At 64.9% G+C, this 10,742-nt stretch overlaps 1 protein-coding gene across 1 annotated transcript in view; it reads right to left on the reverse strand.

Annotated features, from left to right (window-relative positions):
- The window catches only part of ADAM8 (ADAM metallopeptidase domain 8), a 14,339-nt gene that overhangs the window by 2,672 nt on the left and 925 nt on the right, over window positions 1–10,742 (reverse strand). Inside the window, exons 2-21 of the mRNA XM_011941990.1 lie at window positions 9,558–9,711; window positions 8,352–8,428; window positions 8,147–8,225; window positions 7,958–8,034; window positions 7,446–7,635; window positions 7,149–7,211; window positions 6,991–7,059; window positions 6,610–6,779; window positions 6,410–6,491; window positions 6,023–6,171; window positions 5,747–5,924; window positions 5,422–5,511; window positions 5,103–5,292; window positions 4,958–5,027; window positions 4,558–4,711; window positions 4,108–4,185; window positions 3,665–3,749; window positions 2,970–3,081; window positions 2,111–2,300; window positions 1,560–1,625 (exon numbers count right to left, since the gene is read on the reverse strand). Of these exons, the coding sequence (XP_011797380.1) occupies window positions 1,560–1,625; window positions 2,111–2,300; window positions 2,970–3,081; window positions 3,665–3,749; window positions 4,108–4,185; window positions 4,558–4,711; window positions 4,958–5,027; window positions 5,103–5,292; window positions 5,422–5,511; window positions 5,747–5,924; window positions 6,023–6,171; window positions 6,410–6,491; window positions 6,610–6,779; window positions 6,991–7,059; window positions 7,149–7,211; window positions 7,446–7,635; window positions 7,958–8,034; window positions 8,147–8,225; window positions 8,352–8,428; window positions 9,558–9,711 (2,323 nt within the window). The remainder of the gene's footprint in view (window positions 1–1,559; window positions 1,626–2,110; window positions 2,301–2,969; window positions 3,082–3,664; window positions 3,750–4,107; window positions 4,186–4,557; window positions 4,712–4,957; window positions 5,028–5,102; window positions 5,293–5,421; window positions 5,512–5,746; window positions 5,925–6,022; window positions 6,172–6,409; window positions 6,492–6,609; window positions 6,780–6,990; window positions 7,060–7,148; window positions 7,212–7,445; window positions 7,636–7,957; window positions 8,035–8,146; window positions 8,226–8,351; window positions 8,429–9,557; window positions 9,712–10,742) is intronic.

The raw sequence follows: 10,742 nt of genomic DNA on the forward strand, positions 1-10,742 counted from the left end.
AAAAAAAAAAAGAAAGAAAAGAAAATCACTATTACGCAAACAGCACAGAACAACTGTTGCAGCCAGTGTTCACCAACGGATGCCAAACTAGTGGGTCCAAGTTTAAGGTTCAAAGAGTCTCAAGGTATCTCCCCAAGGCATCTGCTAACCATAAAAAGACGACGGGGGATTTGTAAGGAAAAATCTGTGGACGCTGCTCCAACCAGGCACCCTGTCAACATCACCCGTGACCGAAGCTGCATGTGGGGCCAGGCCTGGGCTGTGTCCTGGGAAGCATGTGTCCAGTGCTGCCCCTGCCTACAGTGCACAGCCCTCATCCACACAAGGAAAGAACGAGACAAACCGAAGCAGAGGGACCCTGAAAACACTGCTGGCCACACTTCCAAAGTGCAAGCTGAGGAAAGGCAGAGGGGCCGGGGGCTGAGTGCCTGGGGGGCCCGTGGCCAGAGAAGGGTGTCCAGAGGGAGCGGGTGGTACCAAATGTGTCGCATGGGTGACGTGGCACCTCGGCTTTGCACACACACTGTGGTCACATGGGCGCTGACCCGGGAGCAGGCCAGGCGCTGGGCATGCAGGATTCTCTAGGCTATTTTTGCAACTTTTCTGTAAGTCTAAAATTTGTTCAAAATTAAATGTTAACCAAAAAAAGCCTCTACCCAGAGGGCAAGGGCTCTCCTGTCCCAGGTCTTCCCTGCACAGCCCAGTCCTAGGGCTGACCACGAACCTCTGTGGAGGGGGTCCCCGGAGATGCACCGTGGGGCCTCTTCACACAGGCACCACCCCAGCCCCAGCCTGCCCGCCACCGTCCTGCCCTCTCTGGGGACAGAGGCTGCTCACAATGTCCAGCAATGCCAGGTGGGCCTCAATGGCACCACTGGGGCCCTGTGCCAGGCCCCAGAGAGAAAGCCGGGTCCTCTCTGCTGCCCTAGCTGAGTCCGTGGCCCGAGGAAGGGAGCTCGAGGCCCTTCTCCGCCCGCCGCCAGAGCGGTTCCCCAGAGCTGAGGCCAATGAGCTGCCCCCACGGGATCCAAAAAGGGCTCAAAGGTTAGCCCAGAGGTGGGAGCCAGGGCACAGGGGCAGGACCCCAACCCCGGGGGAACGTGGAGGCCTGGGAGTTAACCCTCAGCATGCCAGGGCTGCAGTGATTCAGGTTTTGAGAGATCTTTTCAAAACCCCCAAAGTCCCCAGACCCAAGGGAAGCGTGGCAACATGTCCCTGCCCTGAGCCCTACCCACCCGTCTGTGCTGCAGGGTCCCCAGGGCATCCTCTGCTCTGCCAGGGCTTCAGCTCTGGGAGGGGCTTGGTGGGCGGAGCAGGTCTGAGTTCCTAGGACCCCCAAATCACCCCAAAGCAGGGCAGGACTGAGCTCCTGCCTTCCCGTGGCCTCGCTGACCTGCCTTTCAGTCTGACGTCCTCATGAGGTGGGGCTAACCAGCCTTCTGTGTACAGCGGGGGCCACCTGGGGATCCCTGGCCCCTGGTGCAGTGCACAGACCCCAATCCCATCAGGAAGGCCTGGACACCCTCAGATGGCTTGGCTGCCCAATCACCACAGCTTACCTGCTTTGGTGCCTGCTGGGCATAGACAGGAACTGGGAAGGGTGGCCTGGACACAGTGACCGGAGGCTGGAGGAGACAGGGCCGAGAGCCTGGGTCAGAGTTGGGACCCCACCCCGTGCCCCTCCAGCACCCCCAGCTCCAGGATCCGAGGTTCCTGCCTCTCGTGTGTGCTGGAGGGGTCTGTGCGGCCCCACCCCATTCCTCCCCCAGTGGTGTGATCTCGAGCTGCGGGCCGGAGAGCATCTGCCTGTCGACACTGTCCTCAGATGGGCTCTGTTGAGTCCAGGAAGCTTCCCTGGCCTCTGAGCCCCAAGTTTAAGTTCAAGCTCAGATTCTGTCATGGCTCAAAGGGGTCCAGGAAGCACCCACTCCCAAAGCCTCAGTGTTCCCAGCAGGATGACCACAGCAGCTGCTCTGGGCCTCGGGGCCACTGCCAGCCCATGTGTGAAGTGAATGAAAGGGCTCTGCTGGCCTCGGGCTGCACTTGGGGTCACAGGACGGGGCCTGGACACTGCTTTCAGCCTCACGAACCCGCCAGGGGTGGTGCTTACAGCAGGGGGTGGCCTCTTCAGAGCCACCGAGGAGGCCGGGTGTCTGGCGGGCTGGCCTGCATGGGTGGTGGGGACCAGCTCTTGGGGGCCCCTGGTTGGGGCCGGAGCCCCCTGCTTGGCCGGCATGCGGCTGGCAGCCTGGTGAAACAGGGGGTTGGAGAGCCCCGTGGTGGTCTTGGGAGTCGCGTTCCTGGGGAGGAAGCACAGGGCACGTGGTCAGTGTCCAGCCACAGGGCCCCAGCACCACACCCCGAGTCTGTCCCTCCCAGCTCCAGCCGACCCCTGAGAGGCTGCAGGGTGAGAGGTCGCAGCCATGAGAGACAGACGGGCCCAGGAGATGGGGTGGACCCTGAAGGTGCAGGGACACCCCTCCATGTCCTGGGGGCCCCAGTCAGGTGGGCGGGAGATGCTTGCAGGCTCTGGGGCCAGTGTGTCCTGTGCCATGGGGGTCTCCTGCTGCGTGGGGCTCAGCAGGAAACTGGCGGGGTGCTCATGGGGCTGGGCTAGGGTGTGGGGGCCCCACCGGGCCTCTCTGGATTTGCTCCAAGCCCAGCCTGCCACCAAAACCATCCCCTGCCCTAGCCTTGGGGGATGGCAGAGTCCAGAGCAGCACCGGCCCACTGGAGCCAGGAAGGCCCTTCAAACTCAGCTCAGGCTGGGGGGCGTCACGACATCGGGGCATGGAGGAGCCCAGGATCCGTGCCGCCCACCGTGGGCCCATGCTGGGTGCCCTTCCTCCAGCAGCAGGGACATTTCCCTGCAGCCGAGCACGGGAAGCACTTACCACCCTCCGTCACGGTCCCCGCCACCCTCCGTCACGGCCCCCGCCACCCTCCGTCACAGTCCCCGCCACCCTCACCTGCTCAGGATGCGGCTCCGGGCTTTGCGGTAGACGATGATGCCTGCCAGGGTGACCACAACTGCCAGGAGCACCAGAACCACCACCACGATGACAGGGAGGCTCCCGGATGCTGTGGGACACACCGCCCCACTTCAGGCAGGCAGGCCACGACCTCAGGCAGGGGCCGGGGAGGTTCCCAGAGACACAGCCTTTCTCAGCACCCATAGGCCGTGCCCTGTGGACCCCTCAGGGAGGACCCAGTAGCTTACACTGGGACTCCCAGCTCTCCAGTGATGGGTTGGAGAGCTTGGCAGGGTGGCCCTGGGCCACAGTGCTGTGGGCACAGCTGTGCCTTTGAGGCCTGATGCTCTGGATAGCCACATGCTCAGTGGCCGCCAGGGAGGAAATGCTGGGTGGCCTCAGGGCCGCGAGCTGAAGAGGGGCTGGAAGACACAGGCTGAGGACACTGGAGCCTCAGCTCACCACCGTGCCCTGCCCTCGGCCACTGTCCCCACTCTGAGACAGGGCTCTCCCCACCTCGCATCGGCCTGGGGGCAGACAGGCTCTGCCTATACCTGTGCGTCGATGTCTGTGGTAGTAAACTGGCACTGTGAACGCCACCAGCTTCCCGGGCCTGCGGCTTCTGCCTGGGCTCCATTCGGGCCCTCTGAGCTTGGACCCCAGCCCTACCCACACTGGCCAGGGAAGCCTACCTGCGTGCACCTCAGTCAGCAGCTTCGCGCAGTAGGGCGGGGCCCAGCCCGCGTGGCAGTGGCACTCCTGCTTGTGGTTGCACACCTGTGGGGACGGCTGGGCTCAGCGCCAATCCCGGCGTGGACCCCAAGGGGCCATGGCGGCTGCGCCTCCAGCACAAGGGCCCCGGGCCAGCCTCACCCCTGAGGGCCCCCTGGGTGCGCCAACGGCGAGGCCTCTCCAAGTAGCCCCTGCCCACTGCCCGGTGACCACGCAGGTTCCGTCCACGGAGGCCACCCAGGCCAGGCCTCAGCCCTGAGATGGGCTCCACCGAGACCCCCATGGATAGGACACGCCGGGCTCCCCCAGCCTCAGGCCCCCGTGTCCAGAGCTGCCCCCAGCACTGGCTCCCTCAGAGTGGCAGCCTCTGTGCAGGGGCGCTGTCCTGAGAGGCCACACATACCCCGTGGTTGTGGCACTGGGCGGAGCAGTTTCTGGATCTGTAAACGTGTAAGTCCTGGCAACGTCCTTTCCAGCAAACCTGGGGGTAGGAGGCATCTCTCAGGCGTCCGCTCTGGACCCCCGCCAGCGTCCCTTGAAACCGCGGGGTAAGCTGGGGGTGGGCTGTGGTCACCACGTCCAGGGTGGCTGTGTTTCAGCCCATTGCTGGCTGCCTACCCTAGAGTCCCTAGGAAATGGCCCTCCTGGGGCACGTGGCAGCCGGCGATGGCCATCAGATGAACTGAGAAGCACGTCTCTCCCCATCCCCCAGCAACCTTTCAGCCTCTACTAGAAGCGTGGAGAGAACTCTTCCCACAGCCTCAAGCAGCTGCCAAGCCAGAAATGCATCTGCAGGTGGGGTACATGCCCGGGATGCCTGGGGGGTGGCGCGGCCTCTGAGCCAGGGACTTACCTTCTCTGGTCCACACCGGGTGCCCTCGGGCACTAGCTCATAGGCAGTGCCATCCTCTGTGGTGAGCGCATGGCACACATGGTTCAGGATGCAGCTGGTGCGCCCCGGGGGATGCTGCCCGCCCTTGCACTGCAGAACGCCACACATGTCAGCCCTGTGGACGGAGGCAGGTCGTGGGCCAGCTTGCCCAGGCCCATGCTGGGGGGCCCAGGAACCACAGCAGGCTGGGGCCACCGTGACCCACCTCCCTCCCACAACACAGTGTGCCTGAGCCTGGGTCCACAGGCCCAGGGCAGACCTCATGGGAACAGGACTCCTTTGTGGAGGACCTTCTGGCGCTGACCCTGCTGTGGGAACAGCACAGGTCCTGGGCCCGGGGAATCTGCTCTCAGAAGCTCACCTATACCGGCTGGTCTGGCAGCCTGGTAGGATGTCATAGGAGAAGCAGGACTCCTCGGCAGCCCGCCCACCTGCGGGACCAGGAGTGGGTTAGCCCTGGCAAAGCCTGCAGCCACCCTGCCAGGTCAGCTCTGTGCCTACTTCACCTGGCCCCCAGAAGGCCTGGCACTGCTGGGCCAGGGTGGGGCAGGTCCCGTTGTAGCAGTAGCCCCCGAAGCAGGGCATGCCGTTCTCCTGGAAGGCGTCTTCTGGGCACTCAGGGTGCCGGCCGTCGCAGAACTCCTCGAGGTCACATGTGTCCTTCTTGGGACGGCACGGCTCACCAGCTGGCTTCACCTGGCCCAGCAGAGAACATCTCACCACGGGGACGGGCCCATGCAAGCTGCCCGGTCCCTGGCGCCCCAGGGTCCCTTCCCACCTGCCAGCCATGGGCTCTGGGGGTCCCTGCTGGGAGGCTGCACTCACCCTGCACTCCTGGCAGCAGGTCCCGTGTGCACACTGGGCCCCCTCAGCCAGCTGGCAGGTGGTGGAGTTGCAGCAGCGGTTCTGGCAGTCCTGGGACGACGGCAAAGGCCTCGGCAGGCTGCACTGGGGCCGGGACAGGCTCCAGGGCGGACCGGCCGCCTCCCCTGACCACTGGGGTGCCCTGCAGCCACTCCCTCCCTGTGACCACTTTGGACACCAATGGAGCCCCAAGTTCCACATGTTTATGCAGTGGTGGCCCTGAGCTGAAGGGACAGAAGTCGTGGCACCCCATGCTGACGGGAGCAGGTGCGGGGTGTGGACGCACCTCGGGGGGGCCGCAGTCGCACTGTTCCCCACGTTCTACAAACAGGTTCCCGCACACAGGGCCGCCCACCAGGTGGCTGAGGTCAGGGGCGTTGGCGAGGCAGGCTGACTGTGGCTGCTCCAAAAAGCCCTCCAGGTAGGCCTGGCTGCAGTCACTGAACATCCTGGGGAAGGTGGAGCTGGTGGGGAGCGCCCCGTCAGGGAGGCCGCCTGGCCTCTTCCCCACCCACCTTGCACCTCCAGCATACCCTGGCTCTGCAGGGCCCGGCCGCCTCACCCAATGCTGCCCGCCATGATGCAGCGGCCGGCCTCGGAGCGTTCCCGGCAGCGGCAGCCCTGGACGTTCTCGTCGTGGTCCATGCCCAGGTTGTGGCCCATCTCGTGGGCCATGGTGCAGGCCACGCCCACGGGGTTCTTGCTGTGGTCCTGCGGGCAGGTCTGTGCTCTCAGGAACCATGTGGCCAACTCCCCACACCTGCCACCCTCACCCCACCAGGGCCCAGGACTTGGCACAGCTTCCCGCCAACACCACCTTAAAACATAAAATCAGGCATTAAACCTGGCCTGAGGGAAAGTGGCCTGCTCCAGAGACCCGAACTGAGGCTTCCCCTCCCGTAGCCAGCTCTGGCCTCGGCCTGGCAAACCTGGGCAAGAGCCCCCTCACCTGGTTCACAGCCCCTGAGCCGTGGGAGCACATGGCAGACACCCTGGCAAGCCCCACGGTGGTCCCAGTGAAGTCGACGCCCCTGGAAGTGGAGTGACACAGATGCCCTGGATATGGCTCCCTCCCCACTTCCCTCCCACCCCAACCCTGTCCACCCTCCCTCCCCAGCCCTCCCCACCCTGCCAACTCCGCCAGCTCACGTGATGAGCTGCACGTTGTCCTGCAGGTGCCGCTGTGTCAGCCGCCGCGCCTGCCAGGCCAGGAGGTTCTCCAGTGTGACATTGGGGTGGGGGCTGACGTGGAACTTGTCCTGACGATTCCAAATCTCCAGGCCCACCAGGACCACACGGAAGTTGAGTTTCTGATATAGCTGGAGAGATGGGGGAGTCCTGGGGGTCAGGCAGGGTGGCAGAAGGTGCAGCAGGGAGGGTGGGTGGTGGAGGCTGCACCTGTCCCGCTGTGAGGTGGGGCCAGGCACAGGTGTGGGGCAGAGGCAGAGCAGGTGGAAGGAATCCCGTGGCAACGCTCCCCCACCTCCTGCCAGGGGCTCCGGCACCTCTGCAGCCAGGACTGCTGCCCACCTTGTCCACGTGGTTCACCACCTCCAGCACCCGACGGCGCACCGCTGCTTCGCTCCCCAGCATCTGGAACTGGGGACACGAGACCCTCAGGCTGGAGCCCACACACTCCCATCCACCCTCCGCCGGCCGCTCTCCCACCTTCCCCGCCCCCAGCGCACCTCTGCATTGTCCGCGACCACATAGAGCTCCACATAGCGCGTCTCTCGGGACGGCAGAGAGCCCTTGGGAACAGCCACAAGAAGACAGTCAGCCTTCCCAGCCCCAGGGCCTGGACCCTCCCTCAGGGACCCGGGGCCACTGTCCAGCCCCTGCCCAGTTCTGGGGCAGTGTGGCCAGGCCTGCTCCAGGCTGCAGACGATGGGCAGCACCCAGTGCATGGGGAGCCAGGGAGACTCACAGGTCAGGCAAGCGGACACCGGCAGGACCAGCCAAACACAGGAGACAAGGGTGCTCACCCCGGGCTGAGGCCTGAAGACGGCTGCTGTCCGGGGCCCCAGGAGGCTGCCCAGGCTGTCGTCACTGACCCCGCAGGTCCCAGCTGTCTGCAGGAGGTGCTCGGCCTGGTACATGGCGTGCCGCCCACCCTCTCCACCTTCATCCAGGGGCTCGATCAAGCGCAGGTCTGAGCCCACCTGGAAGAAACCCCTGAGGGGAGCAGGAGCCGGGTGTGCCGCGGGCTTCAGAGTGGCCTGGTCCTGCCCGGAAGGACCAGAGGCTCTAGTTTGTTGCCCACGGCTCCCCCTACCCTGCCACCCGTGGCCCCCAACAGGTGACTTCAGGCCCCAGGGTACAGGAGGGTGAGCCTCTTGGGCTTGGCAGGGTCCCCTGAGCAGACCCCTCTGTGCGACAGCAAAGGCCTGAGTGCGGGAAGGAGGCACCCTCCCCGCCTCCCTTCCCCACCCCCCGCCCCAGGCTTAGGCCTTCCTCTCCACCTGCGAGAACCCTGGTGTTCGTCCGCTGCACCCACCTGAGGCCGGCACAGGTGCTGAGGCTGGCGGCTGAGTCCGGGTGCCCCTCCACATGGCCCTGGTAGAAGCAGTGGTCCTGCAGGGGAAGCAGGAGAGGGGTCCACAGGCTGTGCCCCCACAGCCCCATAGGCTCGGGGAGGGCCGCCCAACCCATCTCTGCCCGCCCAGCTGCTTCGACCGACCCATACCTGCCCGCGCGGCTGCTCTGTCACCTCGGACCCATTGGCAGCCGTGTAGGTCTCCGTGTAGCCGGAGCCCAGCAGGTCCCTGAAAAAGAAGTGCTGTGGCTGCCTCGGCCCCCTCGGTACAGAGGCTGGCCCGGAGGCTGGATGCCGAGGACACCAGTGTGCTGGAGCCAGGCCCAGGCAGGGGGGTGACCTGAGACCCACTCACCTGTTCTTCCGAAGGTGCAGAGTGAAGTTGTGTCCTGTGGCCCCAAGGACATAGCTCACCCTCTCTGGGTACAGGCCCTGAGCGAGGAGGGAAGGGTCCCGGGTGAGCAGCCTGCCCGGGCTGCGCCCACCTCAATCCTGGGGGCCAGAGAAGCTCAGCTGGTGGGGAAGGGGTGCCTGCCTCCAGCCCCAGGCCAAGGCTCCGTTCTTGAGGGTCCACAGCCTTAGGCAGGGTAGAGGGTGGAAGGTGGGGGGTGGGGGAGGGGCTGTGCTGGAGGGGACCGGCAGAGCCGAGCACTTGGGTGGACAGGAAGGACACAGTGCTCCTCGGTCCTCCCAGGCCTCAGTTTTCCCATCTGATCACACATGGGTAACAATGCCCCTTCCCCAAGAAAGCACAAGGTGGGGGAGACACAGCCTCAGCCAGGCAGCAAAGGAGGTGGGAGGTGGGGATAGCACGCACAGGCCCCTCCAGCGGCAGCTGTCTGCCTCCAGGCCCCGTCCCTCCCAGCAGCTGCCAGACCTGGTGGTGCCTGCAGAGCCTCCTACTCAACTACTGCGTCTTCAGCCCCCATATGCAGGCTGGGACGCGGCCTGCTGAGCCCCGGGACAGCCTTAGCTGTGCCCCCGGCTGGATGAGAGCCCAGAGCAGTGGGCAGGTCAGTAGTAGGTTCCCTGGATGCTAAAGTAAGGACAGGGCTGGGGCCGGAGCCGCCCTCCCTGGAAACACGCACACGCATGCGTGCAGTGTACATGTGTGCACACCCATCCACTCAGGTTTCAGGAATCACCCTTGGGCAGCCCCGGTGGGGGAGGGGGCCGCTCTCAGTTCCTAGCCCCGGGGAACCCCTGCCAGGTCCCACACACACAGGAAGGTGTGTCAACTCTGCGGTGAGCAAGCGTCACTTCTCAAAGAGGAATTTGGCTTATCAGGCTTGCCAAGTGAAACTGGGGAGGGGCCCGGGGCCAGCACAACCTACCCCTGATCCCTTCTGGGGGCGCACAGAGTTCCTGAAGGAACCATGAGGCCCTGAGCCCCCAAGCAGTGCTGGTGGGAGGAATGGAAATGACCCCACAGGCGACTGGAGCTGAACAGGGTAGCCCCAGATGTCCACCCGGTCTCTCACCACTTCCCGTAGGCTAAAGCTCCTTTCATAGAAACGGGCTCAGGGGCCAGTTAGGACCCCCCAGACCAGCTTAGACTCACCATGTGGGAGGGCAGAGCTCGGCGGACTCGGGGTCCTGGCAGACGCCGCGGCAGCACCACCTCATACCGCTCCACGCGGGCCCAGGGCCGGCTGGGGGCGATCGCTGTGGGAGGGAGTGTCAGCGGGCAAGTGACCGGGGGGGAAAGGGGTTTCCTTCCCAGAGTCCTGGGCCCTCAGATTCTGCCCCTTCCTGGTCTGGACCCTCCCCTGGGGAAATCGCCAGATAGCTCAGAAACAAAGACTCAAGTGAGGGTTCTGTGCCTAAAAGACCCCAGGAGTCCCCCAGGCAAGGCCGGTGGGCCTCTGTCCTGCAGCACCCACACACAGTGCTCAGAGACCCTGCGGGTGCCAGCGACTCCACAGGCCTCCAGGCTGTCTCAGATGGGAGGACGCCGGCGGCCGCCCGTTTCCATCTCCTCCTCTATTCATCTGATCGTCTGGTTGTACCTAACTCGGGAGCAGGAAGGGCCTCCCAGAGGCTGTTCACCTCCCAAGTACTGGAAACTTCCTGGTTTCCAAGAGCAGAGGGCAGGGACCCAGCATGCAATGGGCAGAGTTTTGGAGACCACCAACCCCAGGACCCTTTTCTCCCGTTAAAAACAATAATGGATGTGTCTCCATGACCGCATCTCCAACCTGGAGAGGCGGCAGGGGAGCAGCCGGCCCCCATCTGCCCAGGAAACTGGCGGAAAAGCGTCCCGGTCTCCAGCCTGAAGCTCCCTCACACACCTCAGCCCAAGTCACTCCAGAAGCAGGGGCGGCATCCAGGGTCAGCAGCCCCCTGTCCTCCCCCCGGCAGGAGATGGGTCCCCTCAGGCCCACACCCTTGCACTCCAGGCCCCAGCTCCTCTGCCCTCCCTTCCCTCCCTGGCCAAACAGTGGGGGTGGGTAGCCCCAAGGCGAATCCCAGGAACCCAGGGCGCCTCCCGCAGCAGGTGAAGCCGTCCTGCTTGGCCTGGCCCCGACCCCACTAACAAGCTCAGAGGCGGGACTTCCCTCTCACACTTCACCTTTGAAGGAGGTTCACCTCCGACCTCTCCGACCTCCCCGGCCTCCCCGGCCCAGGTGTATCCACCCGGAGACCATTGTGCACCCGACGCCTGGCTCCCAGGAACCAGCCCGAAGCGGGGCCAGGGTGCCTGGTGCGAGCAGGCCAGGGGTTCGGGGCCCGCGTCGCCTCCTGC

The sequence above is a fragment of the Colobus angolensis genome, unplaced genomic scaffold, assembly GCF_000951035.1.
Source record: "Colobus angolensis palliatus isolate OR3802 unplaced genomic scaffold, Cang.pa_1.0 Scaffold204, whole genome shotgun sequence".
Taxonomy (NCBI): Eukaryota; Metazoa; Chordata; class Mammalia; order Primates; family Cercopithecidae; genus Colobus; species Colobus angolensis.